Source organism: Pezoporus occidentalis, unplaced genomic scaffold (assembly GCF_034315485.1).
Source record: "Pezoporus occidentalis ecotype Australia unplaced genomic scaffold, CSIRO_AGI_Poc_V1 ctg211, whole genome shotgun sequence".
In the NCBI taxonomy this organism is placed as follows: Eukaryota; Metazoa; Chordata; class Aves; order Psittaciformes; family Psittacidae; genus Pezoporus; species Pezoporus occidentalis.
Window position 1 is genome coordinate 933,732 of NW_026913976.1, and position 22,485 is coordinate 956,216.

At 41.8% G+C, this 22,485-nt stretch overlaps 1 protein-coding gene across 1 annotated transcript in view; it reads right to left on the bottom strand.

Moving 5' to 3' along the window:
* TBX19 (T-box transcription factor 19) overlaps positions 1–22,485 on the bottom strand; it is a 25,704-nt gene continuing 3,219 nt past the window's right edge. Inside the window, exons 3-10 of the mRNA XM_062619498.1 lie at positions 13,462–13,688; positions 7,583–7,847; positions 5,898–6,032; positions 5,066–5,127; positions 3,545–3,582; positions 2,676–2,864; positions 1,692–1,824; positions 1–918 (exon numbers count right to left, since the gene is read on the bottom strand). Coding sequence (XP_062475482.1) covers positions 684–918; positions 1,692–1,824; positions 2,676–2,864; positions 3,545–3,582; positions 5,066–5,127; positions 5,898–6,032; positions 7,583–7,847; positions 13,462–13,688 — 1,284 coding nt within the window. The 3' untranslated portion in view covers positions 1–683. The remainder of the gene's footprint in view (positions 919–1,691; positions 1,825–2,675; positions 2,865–3,544; positions 3,583–5,065; positions 5,128–5,897; positions 6,033–7,582; positions 7,848–13,461; positions 13,689–22,485) is intronic.

The following is a 22,485-nucleotide window of genomic DNA, read 5'->3' on the forward strand; positions in this document are numbered from 1 at the left end:
ATTGGAACTTTTCATTTCAAAGACCATTACATCAGACTATAAATACCAAACTAGATGCCCTTCATCCTGCTGCTACAATGCAGCCATTTTCTCAGCTTGAGTATATAGATTATCCCTATAGCACACAAATAGCAAACAGAAGCTGGAGGAGGGAAGGAGACAGAGAATACTGTATGCAGGTGGCATGAGGATGTCAGACTAATTTCATCCCCTGAAGGGTTTAGTTTCAGGTACTGTGAAAACCTCCATGTGACAGATTCAGAAAGTCTTTAAAGCAGCGCTGTCCCTTCCAATTACCATTTGCTCACAATTTCCCCAGTACTCAGCCGTTAGTTACAGAAGGGACTTTTAAAATGACAAGCGAACGTCCAGCTGCCATATCTGCTTCACTCAGTCCCATGTCTGACCATTTTTTATGTGATACAGAAGCTAAACTGACTATAAAGATTCTTTCTGAATGACGCATAAAGGTTACAGTAATAAGCTGGTTCCCATAACATGTCCTGTCTTTGCGTTATGCATTTTGGCTTCGCTGGCACACAAGAGGTACATTATGGAATGTGATGTTTGATGAAGTCAGTTTTCTGCATACATATCCCTACTCGGAGCTGCAGCTCTAAGGGCTTGCTTGCCATTTGCATCAGTCTGGTTTGGCTGAGGTTCCCTCATGAGCTGCCAGTCCATTAAAAGGAGTGTGAGGATGTCCATGCAGAGTCAGACAACCTGGCTACAGCAGTTTCCCCTTGCATTTCCACGCTGCTGGATACCACTCCCTGCAGAGGGATTTGGACTGATGATGCAGTGGGTAAGGGGACATTACCCCTCAGAAACATGCTTGAAGGCCTGCTGTTCACCTCACTTCCTGGGTTGGCAATGTTTACAGCACTGTTGCTCACTGTCCACAGGCAAGGGTAGTGGCTGGAAAAAAAAAGCAGTAGAAATTGAATTACCTATTTCAAAGCATTTTCCACCTGCAAGAGATTTACCACAGTAAAGTCAAGTGCATTATCTGCTAAAAGGCAGCTATCGGCATCAAGTTACTGAACTAGATCAGCAATCATCAGACCTGGTGACCTTGGGGAAGGCATGGAGAGAAATACACAAACACGTGAGGTTTCAAGATTTAAAGATCTTTTTTGCGAATGCTTACAAATTTTAAAGAATTGCAGCTGGTTTTCCTGGCACCTAAATTAGAGAAGAAATGTGTGCATTTATTTTGGGAAAAGAAGGGGAAATACTTGATAATTAATTGACTCGCTGTGTCTAAATTCCATCCATTCCTAGAAGTGTTTGCTACCCTATTAACAATACCTTTACAATAGAACATGAATTAGACTGTTACATCCCTGTATGGGATTAGGATCCTCATTTCATGCAGGAGAACAGTGAGAAATATATAATGAAAAATAATTTGGCTTTAAAATGCTCGCAGACTGTAGACACCAGAGTTCTCTATGGCTCTTCCAAGATCCTGGTTTTCAGCAGTGCTGGGGAAGAACGAAGTTCCCATTGATTTCAGAACAGGAGACAATTAGCTTGTTGGACAGATTTGTCCAGGAATGTTGAATTGGGCACTTAGGACATGTTTCACATCCTGGATACCAGTTAAAGCTTGAAACAAAGTGTGAATCACCAGGGCAGTCCTACAAGCCTCACTGCTCCTAATCACAGTATTTGTTCTGTAGCCTTACCTGGGTCCAGGGCTGGCAGCTCCCTTTGTGTGTGGCGCTGAGAGCAAATTAGTGTGTGGAGAGGATGGCAAAGTCCAGCTGTCATGTCCTGAGAACACCTGGAGACTATTGGTGGAGCTCTCCAACAAATTAACTTTGGGAGGGGAAAAATGAAAAAGTAACAAATAAATCCTCAGCAACTTTTGCAGAGACATTGTCTTAATGGAACAGAACATGAGTAGGCCTGAGGAATCAATCTGATAATGAAGTTCCATAAGTAAAAAGATAAAATTCATGTGTTTAAGAGAGTAGCAAGGTGCCATTATAATTCCAGGTGTGATATATGAGAAGATACAGCATGATAGACATAGGATATGCCTTTTTGCAAGTCTAACAGTCTTCTCGTTAATGATATTGCCATATGAGTGACAATGTTTTGATACTTCCTTATAACTTGAGCTTAAATATTTCCATTAAACACAATGCCTCGCTAAATTATAATTAGCAAACAGATCCCTTTATCCTTACTCTTGCTTCTGGCCAATTTCATCTGATTAGAGTGGAATCAATTTCTGGAACTCTGCATTCAGATCTAGAGAGTGAAATAAACTCAAAAGAGATTTTGGTAGTACCAAGATGCCCTCATCTCAAGTCAGCTCCTACTGTGTTCCTAAGGGCTGCTTTGACTCAAGAGCACAAATGTTTTCACGGCATGACATTGAAAGAAAGCTTGCAATGCTCTTTTTGTATAATTAGGAGTTGTACTTTAAGCAAGTTCATTCACCCTCATTTATAATTAACAGTTTCAGTGCACCCAGCTCTTTGTACCTACTTTTTGCTGTCTTAACCATACTTTGTGCATGCAAATTCAGTGCAGATTGTTACATACTTACGCTCTTTCCTAGCCTCAGCTCTTGCTTGTTTTAATGCTTATCCTAACCTAAGGCAAGGGTCAGACAGGCAGAGCATCTGTTCCTTGCAAGCAAAGCAGCATTAAAGTTGTACCTGTAGGGGAATGATTTCTCTGCATGTAGGAAGGTGGGTACGGAGCAGCCCGGTGCCCTCGCAGTGCTGAATATCGCTCGTAGCCATGGGGAGTGTGTGAAGCTGCCAGAGGCAAAGGTCCAGTGTACTGATAATTAGAGCTTCCTGACGCACACATTGTATCTGGGTTGGAAATCACCCAGCCACCCACTTTGAGGGGAGAGAGAGAAGAAAAATTTATTGCATTTAAACACTGCAATACGATAAAGAAAGTAACCAGCCTTCTTGCAGAATCACCTATGCCTCAGAAACACCAAGCAGAGTCCAGAATACTGCTTTATGGAACGATTGGCAATTAAAAAAAGCCCCAAACCACCAACCCCCCCAAAACCCCAAAAACACTAACCCTAAAAAACAAGACCTGAAAACAGCTAACAGGAAATGTCACAAACATCAAAGAACAAATGAAAGAAAAACCGACTATTAAGACAAACACCAGCTCTGCTCCCCCCATTTTTTTACCTGTTCACCCATGGAAAGTAATTTTATGGGTGACAAAAATATTCACAGTTACAAATACGAAACAAATGGAGGAGAAATCCCTAAAAATGTCACACAGCATCTTGATTCTAATACTTTTAATACTGAAAAGTGGATCATAAGCAGAATGATTCCTCTGCAGAAACTGTTGTAATATTTCCTACTGTGAGGTTTCTTCAATCTTCTTTACTTTTTTAAAGGATTCCTCTCTATGAACATAATTCAGGACCCAGTGAATGGCTGGTGTGATCCAGTTAAGTAAGTCCCAGGTTCCCAGCACCTATCATATCACACAAATCTTCTAGCTGACATGAATAAAATCTCCCAGTGAGAATATGTCATATGTTGACCTTCAGAGACTGTTTCTGGAGCATCCTTGGGATGGTTTCTGAAAAGCAAAATACTTAGTAGTAAAACTTCTCATTGAGAAATGATAAAAGAAAGTTAAAAACAGAACTATTCACTCAAAAAAAAAAACAAAGAAAAAATAAAAGTAATTTTAAAAGGAGTGAAGTCCATCTTCTTTAACCACTTGATACACAGCAGTAGATTTTTCTGCAGTCTGCCATAAGGGAAGCAGGAACTTATGTTTCATAGCATACATTAAAATGTTGCTAATTTTGTGCCAAATTCAAGGGTTGAACCCGGAATTCTAAATCTACCTGTGGGCATGGTTCCTGATTGCATGAACAGCCTCAGCCTGGCCTGGCCTCCTGCCCAGACCAAAGCAGGGCTGTGTGCCACCTGCTCAGCCGGGCAAGCCCAAGTCAGCAGTCCCCCTCCACGGCTGGAAACCCCGATGCTGAGACACAGCAGGTTTTTAAGTGGTGAGAGGAATGGAAAGAAATACAGATTCTCTTGCAGGTACGTAGGACACTTCATGTCTGAAGGGCGCCTACAAGGATGCTGGAGAAAGACTCTTCATGAGGGACTGCAACAATAGGACAAGGGGTAATGGGTTTAAACTTAAGCAGGGGAGATTCAGATTAGATGTAAGGAAGAAGTTCTTTACTGTGAGGGTGCTGAGGCACTGGAACAGGTTGCCCAGAGAAGTGTTAAGTGCTCCATCCCTGGCAGTGTTCAAGGCCAGCTTGGACAGAGCCTTTCGAAACATGGCCTAGCACGAGGTGTCCCTGCCCATGGCAGGGAGGTTGGAACTTGATGATCTTAAAGGGCCTTTCCAACCCTAACTATTCTGTGATTGTATGTGTCAGAAGACATAGGCAAGTCCAGACAAAATTTATTAGCAATTATAGATTGGAATGCATAATTTGGATGTCCCTCTGCAGTAGCAGGGAAGAGGAAAGTAAAACTTTGAAAAACAAACTAGAATTTGTTTCCAGTGGAAGCATCTCTAGTATCTTATCTAGCTAGCACCTACAGGTTACTTTAAATAAGCACATCATACATTATTGCACAGATTTAATAGTAGCAGTGTAGTTAAATTACAGTCACAGTGTAACTGCACTTAAGTTTTGTTTTAAGACACCTGCATTTAACTATTATTCTCCCCAAGCTATTAAATTTTGGGATTCACTGGAGTGCAAGTACAATGCAGTGAACTCACATGGTATATAACATTACCAGGGTAGTTCACACCATCTCCTCTCAGACTTCCTGTGTAGACAGTGCTAAGCCCTAAGATCCCCAAGAGGATATTCACTCACTTCAGACCCTATTGTAATAATTATATATAGAGTCTCTCCACTAATATCAGTGGAATGGCTCTAGATTTAAGGCAGCAGAAACAAGATTAAGTTATATAATGTATCTTTTGTGTATCTAATGTATATAATGTATCTATTGTGATGCCACAGTTTTTTAGGACATCAGCAGTAAAATGCTACAGAAGCAAAAAAATCTGTACTCACCTTTCTTTTGCATCCAGGAAGGCTTTGGCAAAGGGATTATACTTGATTTTGAGAGCTGTTATCTTGAGTTTACAGAAAACAAGGCATGTTAGTGAAGGAACAGAAACTTGACAAAACATGTTCCAGAGTAATCTAAGTGGAGCTGCCTAACAAAACCCACGTTTTCCACGGCTGGTTAGGAGAGAGCTTTGCTCATTGCAGAGTGCTTTGTACTGATCAGTGCCACAGGCAGAACATCAGTTGAGGCAGCCTAGTGACATGTTCTAGTCTGGCAAATTCTGTGGGAGGGTGGACCTTTTCAAGGGAGTTTAAACACTGAACTCCTACCAAGTATGAATCAAATCTGCAGCAACACTATCTAAGGGATGTGGCACGTCAGTTAGCAGTTGCAGCAGTCCAAAGCATCTCCCAATTACAGTTTGGGGGTTAAGAATAAATTTTCCCATGGAATGTTGTGCTGTTCTGCAGTTGTATGTATTATAAGGAGTGGGAAGTAATAGGGCTGTCATTATAACTGTCAGTCATTGCTGGAGAAAGATACTGGACTTGACTATATTTCTTTTTTCCAGTATGGGATTGGGATGCCAGGACAGATGGACCAGTCTGGAATAGCTGTGGCAGGATATTAAGCTAGACCTGGCTTAGTACTGCAGCCAGACACTAGATTAGACAACGTTCTACCCCAGAGAGAAGACAGAGTATTAGACTGGATGGACCATTACACCGCATGAGGCCAATGGGGAAACAAGAGAAGGCATGCTGATCTCGTAGGCAATAAGATTTAATACATCTCATCAATGGTAACCAAGAGCACAGTGTGGCATCCACCTACCTCTTCATTTTGGTAGGCCGTCACAGCTATGAACTGTGTCTCAGGGAAGGAACAGTTCATCACCATCCGGTGGGGGCCTCCTACTCGAACTATGTGTACCTGAGGCTCATATTTATGCAGGGAGTTCAACATTATCTGCAGAAAACAAAACAGCGGGACAGACCCCAGTGCCACTTTGGTATCCCACAGCTGCTCCTTTGCTCTAGCTCTGTAATAGACCAGATGTCACTGCCAAAGTCAGTGATTACTGGGAGCAGAAGTGCAGGTGCTGCCTTCTCTTCTCATGAACCACAGGGCTGAACAGAATGAGACTTCACTGGAATTGGATTTAAAGCTTTTGATCTGGCAGCATTAGTGAATATTTGTGCTGGCAGCTGTGGTCTTCAAAACATTGGGCTTCCACTGCACTAGAGGCTGTTGAAACAGTTAAAGGGCAATCCCTGTCCTGCTTCTGCTGTCTGAAAGACTCAGAATCACCATCACAAAAATCAGGACAGGAGGGAGCTGAGGCAGTCACCTAGTCATCTTTCTGAGCAAGATGAAGTGTATCTAAACAAGTCTTGGTAGTCGTCTCTATCCTGTTTTTTTTATTTAGTGACTTTTGCTTGGGCTTTTCTCATATGGCTTTTCCTCCCCTGCTTTCTACTTCACTGTATGGACATATCACATTCCCTGTTTTTTCCCCAGGGTCTCTTTGACCCTTCAAGTTGGCTTTCTGTAGTTTTTTTACTCCCATGCATACTTCTGTGAGACCTTTGACTTTTCTAAAGGTCCTGGATACAGGACAAGAATTTGCGAATTCAGATCCTCTTCTATGCTCCACAATAAATTTTGTGTGCTGATTCCATGTGTGACTTGGGAAAAGTCAGGTCATGTTTGTGTTCTCCAGTCTGTAAATAAGAGATAATTTCCTACCTAATTAGGGTACTAAGCTTATGGAAGTACCTCAAAACCTAATGGAAATAACAGATAGAGAACATATACTATTTACATGAAAGAAACTGATTCTAGGATGACAAGTATCATCCAATGTAGGAGCTTTGTACAAAGCAAACAAGCAAACAAAAGGTCTTGTGCAACATTTTACCTTTAGATGCATCATCAAAAAATAAAATATGAAACAAAATTAATTTTCCTGTTTGCATTTTTAAGGGGTTCAAAGAGAAAGTCACTTATTTCTGGTACATGTGGTTTCTTTCCAAAGACCAGCCCTGATTCAATAGAATATTGATAATTATCATGATGCAAAAGCAGACATAGTAATTATTTCATTTAGGAGCAGCCTTTTATTCTGCTATCTGACTCCTGCCAACATTCCACTTATACCAAACAACATGGGGGAACACAACAAAAACCTAATACCCGTGACCATTTTTTCCCCTTTTCTCTGAAGTCCTATGTAAAAATCCCCAGCACACAAGACCAACTCTGAAAAGCCCCCCGATGATTAAGTAAACCACAGCACTCTGTCTCTCTTAACATCAAGAAGTCCATTAAAATCTGAAAGCGCCAATTAAGGCCTGTTTATTCCTGTTTACATTTGGCCTCCAGAGAATAATTGGCATCTGTGGGTGAAGAGGCCTGTAAGGGCCTCTATAATTACATAAATGCACCCTTGATATTTCTTGATTGGTAGGTGCTTGCAATTGAAGCCAAGAGGTGTATGGGGAAACATCAGGCCATACCTGCCCACTCCCATTGAGCTTGTTGGTAAGTTTGACTTTGCTGAAGGAAATAGCAGCTTTCATCCAATGGGCCCCAAAGTTGGGAGAGTCTGGGTGGATGTAGACGCAGCTGTGGTTTGGTGGCTCTGGCTTCCCAGCTGGCACCCATTCTCCATTTACATACTTCCAGCGGTGGCCATCAGTGGGGGCAAAGTCCAGCAGGAAGGAATACATGGCATTTGGGTCTAAGCCGGACACGCTGATCTTCAAAACAGGGAACATCCGCCTGGCCATGAAACAAAAAAGGGGGACACCACTGGAACTGGTTTTGAGGCACTCTCCTTAATATATATGTGACCAGATTCTCACAGATCAGGTCATTGTGAAAAACATCCTCCCTCTGTCTAGTTGAAGAAGTCTGTTTAAGATTAATCCTTCGTTTTATTTCAATAATTTAGGAAAAAAACATATTCTCGCTAAAGCAGGACACTAAGGTCTTGATCATGCCAAGAGTTATGAACAGAATGAACTGTGTATAGCACCAGCAGAGTCCATGGGATCTGGACATGCTAAATACATCCTTAGGTGTGGGAAAAGAAGCATGAACAGGGCAAGAGATGAAAATGGCTGACAAGGTGGAGCTGAACCACAGATGCACTTCATTAACTGTAGAATTCTATTATAAAGTGCACTTCTTTGGTGCTTAGACTCCCTCAGCACACACTCCCATGCTCTGGCAAGTGTCTGAGTCCCACTTTGTCTGACTATGGCTATATCCTCCGAGATCAGCCTGCAGTCTCCAGCAATCAGGACATAATCCCAGCCAGGTACTCTTCAGACTCCAGATAAATTTATTGACCATGCAATTCTACACAAAAGGTTTTTCTCCCTTCCCTTGAAGGGATCGTCATATTCTGTCATTTTGTGAGTAAAGTCAGTCCCTTCCCTCTGTCACTTCCTATGGTTCTTATGTTAATCCCCCAGATCCCCCACTTGAGTAATGATTTCCAGGTAGTGCTATCATAAATACCCTAATAAGTCTGCTACATTTTCCTTGTCTAAAAATACTTCTTTACTTTATCAGGATTGTGACAGGTTAGTCTGGCATGACTTAAATTTAGTAGAATGCCTTTTTATCTCATTTTCATTGTTTTCCACATACTTCATTACTCTTTCCTTCAAAATACATCCTCAGTTCTTATTCTGGTGATATACTTAAAAGTCTGCAGTTAGCTGAAATGTGTTTTCTGCCTGTCCTAAGTGCAAGCATTCTCATACTGTCTTACCACCATTAAACAAATCTTCAGTTTGAGAAGTTAAAATCCTTGCCATTAGACCTTGCACCTGGCAGTTTTTCCAGTAAATTGATCCAATCCTTCCATGTTCCCTGACCTCATCAGCTTGATCAGGTGGTTCTACTTTTAGTTCCACCTTAAATGCAATGTTGTCCTTCACTAAGCAATAAATATCTATCATCAAGTCTTCCCACCCTCTCGAGCATTTAAAAAATGCACAAGAAGTCCTGCCTTTATTTAGTTTTGCAAAAATGAGCCTTTTGCTCTTAAAGGTCCAGTGTCACCTTTTCTCAATCTCCTTTTAATTATTATTTTCTCTTTTGTAAGGGAGATTTGTGCAGTTCACAGCTAGATTTTCAGCAGTTTTCTGCCTGTCCCGGTACTTGTGATCCATATCACACAGCTCTGAATTGGCATCTCAGTGCCTGAAATTCTGCAGCAATAGTTAGTAGGGCTCCAACAGTTTCAGGAACTGGGGAGAAAATTGTGATCAGCAGAATAGAGGAGTCTTCCAACAAAGGTATCCTGTTCACTAAATTTCTTAACTTGTCAACAAATATGCGTCTTTCCAGTGGAAGATTATTACAGCTGTTATGTATAACCTCCTACATTCTTCCACGAGAAGAGGCCTCTCTGTCCCAGACACCTCTGTACTGACCTCTCCTGGCAACTGCCATTTTGCCACACCACATTTTTATGCATAAGCCAGGGAATCTTCAAACTCCTTTTCTTGGTGGGTACAGAGAAACTGGATACACCAAGCAACCACAGCAACTGCCTGTGGTCCATGGCCGTGGGGCTAAGGTAAGGTGGCTCTTTAGGCTTGCGTAGGTAGCAGCGCAAGGTATCCAAAATAGACAGCAAAGGAACTCCAGGCTCTAAAAGGACACAAGCCTCTGCCCCTGTAGCCATACTCTCCTGTGACACCCAACTGCAGACTGCTAACAGTAACATCCCACTCACCACCTACTTTTCTGGATACCTTTATATAGTTCTTGCTGTATACATTCATCACCTTCTGCTGACAGGAGACAGGATTTGAGAAATTTGAGATTTTTACTCGAATTACAAATCCTTGATGATGTAGGGCCTATGCAGCACTGAGGAAGATATATTGAACTGTGATCTTTCTCACTAAATAGAAGCTTAGCCAGGGGTTTATATGCTATTTTTAATGCGTCTTTCTGGCCAGGATGCACCAGCTGTCAAACAGGGATGTGATTAAAAGTGTGGATGCATTGCTTCCTGCAATGCCTAGGCCCCGTACAATCAGTCCTCGAAGTAACACACTTAGATATTTAGCTGAAATTGAAGTGGAGGGGAAAATACATCCATGTGAAAATCTAGTATCACTAGGTTTCTCAGAACTATTTGTGTTACATACAGACTGTTAATTCCTTTGCCCGCAATGCAGACTTCCTTGCCTTTCTGCCTGTGAGGCTTGAATGTATCCCCGGAAGGCCTCTAGACTAATGCCAAAAGAGAATATAGTCATTATCAACTCTAACCTCCTGTGTCACAGAGATTATAGCACTTTGGTGCATTAACCTGCTTCACATGCAGTTAACCTCTGCCTCACCCGGACCAGCATGTCTTGACTGTACAGATTCTAATGATGAAAAACTTACCACCTCGCTTGTGCTAAGTGGCTTTACTATGAAAAACGACATTTGTCTGTCTTTTAGCATGGCAAATGATGATTTCTCCATATTTGCATCAGTCAGAATGTTTGTTTCAATGACCAGGTAGGTACACATGTGACCTCCATTACTGCAATAGTTGAGCACTTCAGCCTCTTCAGTTTATTTAGAGCAGATCTGCTACAATTACTCCACAGTACAGAACTTGAGTGGGAAGGTGTTTGATATCAAACTTGAATGTGTAGTACTAGTAAAGTTGCCTTAGCATTTAAGCCTGGAAAGGGTTTCATTCCCCCACTCACATTTGCCTGCATTGATCCATATTCAAGATGTGCAGAGGGGAACACTGGCACCTTCCTGCCTCTGGGCAAAGCCTCAGCATGCTGCATAGCTGATACGGTATAAACACAGAGCAGTTTATATCAAAGTACCATCTGAATATAGTAAATCCGAGCAAAATAGGAGACTGATTCCCACAACATCAGCTGCAGCTACTGGGATGTATTTTGTGGTATAGCATGCTGTTTAATTGCACTGAAGTATATCCTGTTCAGAATATATCTCTCTTCCCTGTGTACCTAAGCATATTGCTATGGCAGGTGGTTATTATAATGAAGTTTGATATGGAGACATATTTATGTGTTAACACGGAAGTTGGTTCATCTAATTATGACATTTTGGGACCCTCAGTACCAATTAGAGATGACTGTCACAGCAGAGAGAATTGTGTATGCTAGAATTTGACCCTCGAGGACCACTAATCAATCAGCCTTTCATGCTCTCCCATGCTCCTGTATCAGGTTTCAGTTTAATTTCTGAATTTTGCCAACAATGTGTCTGCACAAACTGTCTTAGTTTTCACACACAGAACTTCAGACTGGCTGTTCCTGTTAATTGAAGTACACAGTTTTCAAAAGCATTCATATGCCATTCATGAAGAATCACTGAGTAAGTCCTACTGATTTAAGCAGCAGCAGAATTAGGTCAATATTTTTTCTATTGAGAATCCCTCTGGAGACAATCACTGAAGTATCCTGAACCTGAAAAAACTTGCACTCCATGGAAACTGTCTCAAGTTCGTCTCCTTTTGAACTGCATGGAGTTGCTCAGAGAGCTTTGCTGCAAGCCACTCTCTGCATTCCTTTTTTTAATGAGCTGATGTGTTTGTTACAGAAGATACTTTCAGAAATGCAAGAGATCCTTTTTCATAGTCCCTGATGCTAGAGTGACTTTGTTAAAAGGATTTATGCAGATGACAGTGTGACATACTTTTATAATTTTTTATTTTGAGATGACTGTAGTTTGATCATAAAGAATCTATTCTTGTCCCCACTGACATCACTAGAGCTGTCACTGGCTTTAGGAAAAATAGGATCAAGCTGATGAGGAGTTTACAAATAAGAACAAAGAAAAATAAGGGAGTTTACAAATGAAATAAAATGGAACCAGGCACATTTAAATAACAAAAGATTCCCTTATCATCATAAAAGTATTTTATCTATGTACTCACCTAGACATTTTAGAGATAACTAGTATCACTGTGCAGTCATGATTTACACTAGCTGAGAGGAAAGAAACTTAAAAGCCTCTGTTGGTAAGGTGTGATGCTTTGTACCAATTTCATGAATTTGAGGCAAACGTATCTTACCTCATTTTTTATCACTTGCACTGCTCAGGAGTCAGTTTAAGCTACCACATGATAAGTGAAAGTCCACTCAGAAGTTTGCTGTAGCCTAACAGCAGTTTTTAAAACAATTTAAATGATGCAAAAAGCACCTTCTTGGTATAAAGAGAATCTTAGCAGAAGATTTCTGTCCCTGTATGTTGTTAGGAGGAATCAGAATGGCAATAGGCAGTGTTACACCAAGAGCTGATACTTTGGGAAGGCAGCTGTTTTCTCAACAGAATAACCTTGCTGAGCCAACAAGCTGAATTTTGCCTTTCAACAGGTTTCATCCCTGTCCATCGTCCAGCTATAGTCAACAGTAATATCGCCCACAAATTCTGCTAAATCAAAGTCTGCAACACCTATTAAAGTCACACTGCATGATCCCTACATGGATCTCCTGAGAGGTCTTGCAAAAGAAATGTGTACATGTTGGAGGGGCTGCAGGTGGTGGCAGAGGAGTGGCAGGGGTACATTAAATAAAAACCTTAGTCCCAAAAGTACTGGAGAACCTTACTGTAGTAGCTGTCTGTCTGTTATGGGGTGGACTCTGCTGTCAGCCCAGTTCAGAGCAGAACTTCTGTGAAGAGCCTCCTAAAACCCAGTGTCTCATTCAGAATTAGTATCCTTGTCAAGTTTTCCTATGCCTTTCCTGTTCCCCAATTAGTAAGATATGTGATCCATTTACAACACAATGTTTTGCATTTCTAAAACTGTGTGTGTTAACCAATATTCCACATTTGTTTCTGAGAGCACCAGAAACATCTACAGAGTGATACCATTGTGGGACCATGCAATCTGGATGGCACATAGGGCACAGGCTTATTGTACCCCATTCTAGTACAGACTGCTTGCACAAGCTGTTAATACCCACAGCCAGAGACAGGAACTGTAGCTGAGGATAACACCACCGATTTGCTTCTGTATAGTAATTTGATGTCTACAGTTAAGGACTTGCAAATAAAGGCTGATTATTAGTACAAGAATTCATTCAGAAGGGTTTGAGAGGTACCATCAATTCCCTTGCAAAAGTCCCCTTTTTGTGCAACCTTAAGCCAGTCAACATATTTCTCCAGCGTGTTTCATAAGCAGGAATAAAGGATGGTGGGAATGGTTTAGCAGTGACCAAAAAAGAGCAGGGTCACCCTATTCTGACCATATGCTAGTTTTAGGGGACTGCAAGGTTGTTACATGTTCCCTGCAGTTCTTTCAGACCTACACACACAGTTTACTACTATAGCAGTTAACCACCCTGGTTGCCATCTAGACTTAGCCCATAGCGCTGAGCAGATCACTCACCTGCCGTTCTTGGTCACGATCATCTCATTAGTGACTTCTCTGAATCTCTGCCAGAGCGTCGCATCCTCTAAGACAACCTGGAGCTGTTTCTCAGTGGGGTCACCTTTGTCTCTCCCAGCCCGGAGTTCACTCTCCACTACGCTGAGCAGTCTGGAGACGGTGCAGTCACTGGGTTTTTTGCAGCCCAGGTCTGCCATGACGACTGTACTGCCAGAAACTTCAGGTAGCTGTGAAAAGACAAAAATAACGAGCTGAATCAAAAAAACATGCCAGTTTGTTGGGCACTGTCTGACAAACGTGCTCTCCTCACTCTTTTGCCACGGACTAGCTCTTTCCTCTGGAAGTTCCAATGGGCAGTGACACCAGAGTGTGGAGGTTTATGCACACACCGCACAAAAAGAGGACTATCTCCTAATTACCTGTCAGACAGTCAGGTGGGTGGCAAGCTGATGACTCAATTGGCTGCCTTGAAAGAAGAGTCCTCCATCCAAATTAGCATGCTTTTATCTTTTTTCAACCTGAAGTGGGTCTAATTGTTCTGCTTGAGAACCAGGTTCCCATTAATGAAAATTGTTTCATTTCCAGACTGAAACAATGCATGGAAATTGCATTCACGCTGATGGGGACCCTGACCAAAGGAGCTGATAACAGTCAAGATAGTTACACAGAGAAGGTAGTCTTAAAATATTTTCACCAAGCAAGTTGAATAAACATATTAACCTCATTCCTTTATGTTCCTAAATCAAATCATAATAGCAAGAGAACCTTTTACACTGAGGTTTCAATGCACAAGGAGAAGGTAGCATCCCCACACTCCACTGTTGATGCCTACTGAGTCCATCCATTGGTCCCACTGTCATTCACAAAACCCCTGCTGCACCTTACAAGCAGCTGAACTCCCTTCTGGCTGCATTTCGAGGGACAAACCCCATGGTCCTGGGGCTGGATGTGAGCCTAACTGCCTGAGGCCTGGCATTGCTGACCTGCTCCATGCCCATCTTGTACAAAAACTCTCTTATCATCTCTAAACCAGACACTCTTTCCAGTCCTCAGGCTGAGATCTTCTCTGACAAGGCTAATCCAACTGCACATACCCTGCACAAAGAAGCCACCATTTTGCTGAGAAGCATAACAATTTCGGCACTCCGCCAAGGATACGAGGAACTGGGGTCAGTTCCATGCTAAAAGGTTACAGGGAGGCCACATGGATACCACTGACCCATAAATAGTGGACTTTGATACATAACAAGGAGTTTTAGTGCCTGATTTCGCCTGAAACATCTAGTTCTGATTATGTCTCTGAAATTTCTGTCTGACATGACACAGTCAGGGACTTGATTATGAAAACATAATGTTGAAAGTTGGTTTTAGAGAAATACATGTTCCGGCCACTCATTGAGAACTTTGCATTTGTTTAATTCAATGGCCCCTGTTGAATTCCTGTGCTTCTGGTTCTTTCTAAAAGATGAAATGACTTGATGGGTCACTGATAGGATTTATATAGACAAGAAAGAGTCAGGCAAATTTCATAAAACGGGATTTAAGTTAAATCAAGCTCAACAGATCTTACAATTAAAAACCTGAGAGGTACCATCTACCTGAGCAGAAAGAGTCAGAGTTTGTTGATCTTATTTGTGTTGTATAGCACCTTAATTAGCAACTAGTCCTACACAGAGTAGGAATACGACCTGAAAGTCCTCAGAACTGCCCAGCTGCAGGTGTGCAGCAGTGTGGTGTTCTGCAGAACAGGGCTTTAGGAGAAAGCCCTCAATTGCCAGCAACCTCAGCACCATTGGAAGGTGCAAGCCAGACAGGTCCAAGGTATTTTTATATCTAGGTAATCCTAATCATGCTACTTTCAAACTTCACATTTTAACACATCTTCCCTCTCTTCTTTTCAGGCTTTATATACCTCTTAAAATTGCCAAATCATAACAAAATTACCTAGATTACTCTATCAGTTAACTCACCTTGTGAGTTACACCAAAAGGTGTCAGCAACTTCTAGTTAATATCCAGCCCACTTTCACTGCTGAACAACTGAAGAATGTACTTTAAAATCTATAGGATATTTAGAAAGCACGCTTGGAAGTGTGTCATATTGCATTTGGAAAAATAACTGCATCTCAGGTAGTATTTGTGTGTAACATGCAATAGGTTTATGTTTAGGCTCCCCTTTCCAAATGCTCAGAGGAGAAAGAAGCTACTACTGTAATCTTTCCCTGCATGTGATAAAATGCCATAGCAAATGCATAGGAGATGATGTAAGACAGGTTTTAGTTTCATTAAATTATAAATGTAAATAAACACAGAAATCAGAGCTGGTTGAGGTACTGGATATTTCAGTTCGACTTCAGGTTTTCAGACAGCTCTAAAATACATCTGTGCTGTTTAGGGATTTTTAAGTTGAAGCCCTATTTCCACACAGCTTTTTTTATAATTAGTTGCTCAGAAATCAGGTGATGCAAAGCCAAGGCAAGTAAAGAGACAGTAGTTCATAAAAGTAGCAGTATGTCAGTGGTTATACACAGTTCCTTCTATAGACAAACAAAAAGGGAAGCAGCTTGGTTTTCAGAGGTACTGACTGCTCATCTCTCCCACAAGGCTTCAAGTGCAGTGATACCAGATTAGAGCCTGTGAAAACCAAATCCAATCTGCTTTCCTCAAGATGCTTAGAGCTTAAAGGAAATCAAAAGTGTGCACAAAAGCAACAACAGCTCACGATGCTGGAAGGGTTTCAAAATGAGGCAGTGAAACGCTGTCTTAACAACAGCCACTAGTGAATTGAGGCAAAGAATATGTTCAGCAAAGATTGATTGGAAACGGAGACAGCCACAAAGCAAAAGAAAGGGAGGTCCTGCCCTGAACGTATTGCTTGCCCAAAGCACTCTTGGGACAGAGCTGTGGAGCAGAAAGTATATGTGGAAGGAATGGACAATAGACCCATTCCAGTAATGGGCTTGGAAATTAGTGTTTCATCAATAAGACTGAATTTTTTACAGCTGGTGGCCCTAAGGGAGAAGCATGAAGGCATTTGCTTTGGAGTATCATACCAAAATTTGCATCCTGCACAATAATAAAATGCACTTTCAGATACTAAAAGTTACACTTGGATGCTTATGGTTATCACTCACACAAGGTTCATGATGCTTCAGTCTTGTGTCCCAGAGGAAAACAAAAAACAAAACACCCCAAAACACAAATCTCTTAAAATACCTGGCATTCATACAGTTTGAAATTTAGTTTTATAACTGTGTTACCATAGCTCAGGATGCCTCCAACCACAACATTTTCCAAAATGATGGTAGTTACCTGTGGTTGGCTTGTGGGAATAGCCCAGTTGCTATTTTTAGCGTGGGGAAGGGTGTTTCAGCTGTAAGAGTTCAGATTAGGAGCAATTTGTGATGTTATGTAGGTGGCTTATTTCTTGGGCTGGAAGTTAAAGCTCCCTGAACCTGACATTTGAAGAAAAGGTAGCTGCACTTACAGAGTAATACAGTAATGAGGTGACTAACAATCATTACCACCACACATGGGAGAGAGCAGGGCCAAAGGACAGATGATTATTTATTACCCATCTTGCACTTGTCCCCTGTTTAATTAAATGAGCAAATCAGTAAGGACATCAGAGGGAGCAAAGATGCTTGTACAAAACCTGCAGTGTTGTAAGCTCTCCCTGAAGCCCAGTGGGGAGAGCTGGATTCTTCTGAGCAGAGATCAGACTCCTCGTGGTTCATGGCTAGTCAGAACTAACCCTTACTAGCTAAAAAGGCAAGTACAGCACTCAGAATCACCTCCAGCCATGACCAGGATTTATTAATAACAGTTAGTGACTCATATCTTTAAATGAAGCAATGGGGGCTGGGGAGAGCAGTGGAAGAACAATCCTGCAACACTTACTGGAGTTTATTCCCCAAGTTACAGCAGGAAAAAGAAGGGTGTTATTTTCAACTTTCTAATTAAGCTCATTCTAAAAGCCTCCTGGCCACCAGCTGGTGAGATACAGCAGAAAGAAAAAAAACAAAGCCAAGAAAAAAAGTAATTAAAAAGGCCTTCCTTGCCTTGACATTGGATAGCTGTTGTTTTGGCCTTTAGGTGCATGTTTCCAAATAAAAGGCAGCCCTTCATGATCAGATGAAATTGCAGAGAACACCACTCATTTTTTCCATCTCTAAAGCTCCAACTAAAGCATTCAAACAACTAACCCCCCTCTGAACATTTAGTCCCAACAACACAGGGAAATATAACCTCCATCACCATGACACTCCCAGGAAATCAACACCTATCAACTACCATGGAATAATTAAGAGAGGATAAAAAGACAGCTGCTTTCCTTATGCTTTTTAATCATGGATCCAGCCCCTTAAGAGATTGCTAGGCTAGAAGAGACTTAGAGAAGATTAGCCTTTTCATTAATGGCCGGGGTGAGGGGACACTTTCAATAACTTCCACCAGGTAGGTTTCTAACAGTGAGGCAGGCAGCTTATTCGAATAGTACCTCCCTGGCTGGTGCTACGTTAAGATTATAACTGAGATTAATTCTGAGCCCAGAAGGCACAGGAGGCTTTCCAGAACAACCTGCTTAAAAAAAAAAAAAAAGTGTGTGTGTTTGCAAATTATCATAGAATGGTTTGGGTTGGAAGAGCCCTTAAAGTTTAAAGCCCTAGTTCTAACTCCCCTGACAAGGGCAGGGACACCTTCCACTCAAAGCCCAGTCCAGCCTAGCCTTGAACACTGCCAGGGATGGGGCAGTCACAGCTTCTGTGGACAATCTGTGCCAGCGCCTCAGCACCCTCACAGGGAAGAATTTTAAATAATGATTTTAAATAAATATCAAAAACCCCTGATGCAGCATGGTGAGTCGGCCCTGGCTGTCCCCAGGTGCCCACCAAAGCCGCTCTATCTCCCCTTCTCAGCTGGGCAGGGGAGAGAAAACAGAACACTCATGAGCTGAGATAAGGACGGGGAAAGATCACTCAGCAATTATGCTCACAGGTAAAACAGACTTGACTTGGGGAAATGACTTTAATTTATTAACCAATCACGTCAGAGCAGGGTAATGAGAAATAAAACTAAATCTTAAAAATACCTTTCCCCACCCCTCCCTTCTTCTCATGCTCAACTTCACTTCCAAGTTCTCTGCCTCCACCCCTGCAATGGTGCAGGAGGTCAGGGAATGGGAACTGTGGTTGGTCCATTATGCATTATCTGTTTCCCTTCTGCCTCAGGAGAGGTCTTCTCACACTCTTCCCATGCTCCATTGTGGGGTCCCTCCCACAGGAGGGAGTTCTCCATGAACTTCTCCAAGGTTCTTCACAAACTGTTCCAGTGCGTGTCACTTCCATGGGCACAGTCATTCAGGAACAGACTGCTCCAGTGTAGGCCTCTTCCATGAGGTGCATCCTTCAGGAACAGACTGCTCCAGCATGGGTCCCATCCATGGGTACATCCTTCAGGAACAGACTGCTCCAGCATGGATGCCCAGTGGTCCCCAGTCCTGCAGCAAACCTGTTCCAGTGCAGGCTCCTCTCTCCACAGGGCCACAGGTCCTGACAGGACCAGCTCCAGAGCAGGCTGCCCACAGGGTCATAACCTCCTTCAGACATCCGCCAGTCCGGTGTGGGGACCTCCACGCAGGTGAAGATCTGTTCCTGCATGAGCTGCAGAGGCAAAGCCTGCCTCAGCATGGTCTGCACCACAGGCTGCACTTGGAGCACTACCCCTCCTCTTCTGCACTGATCTTGGTGTCTGCAGAGCTGTTTCTCTCACATAATCTCACTGCTTTCTTCCCCAGCTGCAATTGCACAGGTTTCCCCCTTCTTAAATACATTATCCCAGAGGTGCTGCCACCATTGCTGATGGGTTCAGCCTTGGCCAGCACTGGGTCTGTCTTGTAGCCAGCTGGCATCGGCTCTATCAGACACAGGAAAACTGCCAGCAGCTCCTCACAGAAGCCACTGCTGTAGCTGCTCCACTACCAAATCCTTGCCATGCCAACCCAGTACGCTGTCATGCTGGTGATAAATGTTTCTCAGTTTTAAACACTAAGTATACCTTTCCCTAATTAGTTTTTCTTGCTTGAAGATCTTCAGTGCCATCCCCAGACATGGATTAACACCTAGAGCAATAAACTCTTCCTGTCCCATTTTGAAGATGAGAAAGTAATAAAAATATTTAAGAGAATCTAAACAAACTTTTAAATTCGATTTACAACATCTCAGAACAAAATTAATAGGTCCAGTGTTCACATTCAGGAAATCAAACATGCACATTTGACTTGGATGCATAAATTAAAACTTTTTGTTAACTATGAGAGTTAACACATTGCAGGTGTAACAGGGCTGAGGCATTTGATTCTCTCAGAAGTGGTAAGCCTGTCACATCCTGTTACAACTAGAAAACACTGAAGTACCTGCCCATGATAAACTAACTCTACATATCTGGAAGTAATAGCACTTCAAGAGCTACTGTGAGATCAAGTTGGCCAGCCAATACTTTAGAGGTACCATTTTTACACCATGCAAGTGTGTCTCCACGCTTGCTTCTGAAGACATTTTAAAAGCATAAACTCTCAGGAACAAGCTCTCTTACAGGTGCCACAAGGGATCCCAAAAAAAACTTAAAAGGGTTTCAAACAGGCTAGCTTAAAAATATCAATCCCCAAAATTGGCATCTTAGATACACTATTCCATCTCTAACTCATCAGAAGCTTTCTAAAGAAAAGTGAGAAAACAAGAGGATTTTGTTCCCTTTAGGCATCTCCAGCTCTTCATGGCTGGGCACTTACAAGCCTGTACCCCCACTGATACAGCAACTGAGACTGAGGTCAACAGGAAAGGTACAAGTAAGGAGAAGTAATAAGCATCAACCCTCAACTTTGATCTCCTTGCATCCATGAAATACCTTCTCTTGCAAATCAGATCTTGTGGAAAGAGAAGAGAAAGGAGCAGATAAGTACAGCAGTCTTCTGGAAGTCTTGCCACTGAATTTGAATGTGGTTTTGACATCACTGCTGCAATATTTATCAATGGATTCAGGGACCAGGCGCTGTAACACAACCAATGACAGAAATTTCCAGCTTGCTTAGAAGAACAACAAAAAAGTAACTGAAAACTTCAGTCTCCCCCAGCACACAAGACTTACCACTGCCCTTGCAAAAAAATGCAACTGCCCAGGTTTGCCCTGTCAATCAGATGAAAGTTTAATGTACTCTGAAGAGCCCAACGCACAGCCCTGTTAACACTGCCAAGGAATATTACAAGCACAGCAAGTGTCTGGATACGTAACAGGTATAAACTCAAACAGGAATGCTTTTTGAAAGTTTTTTTTAAAAATCATTGTACCTAACTTTACTTTTAACACATTCATAACTCACTGGCTTTTTACTTACATTGTACATCAGTATTTGGTGTATTTATTCCACAAAGAGGCACACTGCTTTATAACTCTTACCTCTGCTGACTAACATCAATAATTATTTGCTCTGTAGCATGGACTAAGCCAACAGTTTGTTGGCACATGTAGGTTGACTCTTGAGGTAAATAAGAAAGAAATAATAAAAATATCATCCTCACCTTAACAACTCAAGTTGTGCCAACCAGTTGTCTATGTGCATGCAGATATGCCAGTAAGCATTTGGTTGAGCTAGACACATGCTGGGTGAAGCAGCCGTACTGCAGTGGTACTTCTGCAGAGATCCCCTTACTTTCTTTGCTGTTTACACAAGAAAATCACTTTAAAAAACAAACTGAAAAACCAAGAAAACAACAAGGAATCCAACCGGCAAACCAATCCACAGCAATTCCAGTATCATCTGCAGAATCAGCATCATTAGACACTTCACATTAACCATAAGAGCAATTCATTTAATGCAATGACAACTTTATTGAAGGGGAAAAAAAAAAACCAGCACTTGTAAGTAAAGCTTTCACTTCATTACAGAGAAAATTTTAAATTAGGGAAAAGATTTTTTTATCAATGTAGAAATCAAATAGTGTAAATACCTAGAAAAGGCACAACAGCAAACAGGATCAGTACAAACAGTACAAAACTTTGTAGAGAATTTCAGAGTTTGATTTTTATTTTACAAAACAATTCCACAGCTGGTAAAAACATTTAGTGTTGTCACATTACAGTGAGGCATGTGGTTTTAAGAAAATATACCATTTCTGTGCTTTCTGCTCTACATGGTCAGTATTTGGTACGGTTGTAAACATCAGTATTTAAGACAAAGGTGTTTAAATGTCATCCTCCTCCTCAGATTTGAGAATCTACAATAACAGTGATCTTGCTTTCATTAATGTGATTAAGTACCAAAACTAAGCAGGAACTGTTCTTAGAAACTCAGAGGCTCTTTCAATCTCTAGCACACAGCACAAGGGGATGGGCTTCAAGTGCCCACACTGCTCCATGAGGCAGGTCCCAGAGCACGAGTTTCTAACTGCCTGTAAGCAACAGTGCCAAAGCCTCCAAATATAAGGCATGCCAGCTGCAGTCTACCCACAAGTAGGCTGTATTCTGCAGTGAGCTGGAATCCACCCCATGGCAGAGTCTCTGTCCTCCTCCAAACCTGCCTTGTAAGTATCCATACACAAACCCTAATACACTGTTTTGAAACATGATTTCTTAAAACAATTTCAACTCAGTGCAGAAATTTCTTTGTTCCTCATGAGCAATCTTATTACTGTAAATACTAAGCAAGATGAAATTGCTGCCATCACTGTCACACCATCTCACACAGTACCAACACTCACAATGGACTCCATCGCAAAAAACAGCAAAACTTGGAAGTAATGAAAAATCCCTACATTTCAGTGTATAGAATCCCAGTACTTTGGGAACAGATGACTACCACCCTCCCCATTTCTATTTCTACTACATCTGGAAAGTCAGCTGGTCCCCAATATGCACATTTCACGCTAGAGCGGTGTGCTAAAGCTGCTTGGATAAGGTTACATTATCTGTACTGCAAAAAAAAAAATAAATAAAAAACCAAATGGATAGACAAGTTAACCAACAGTGAGGC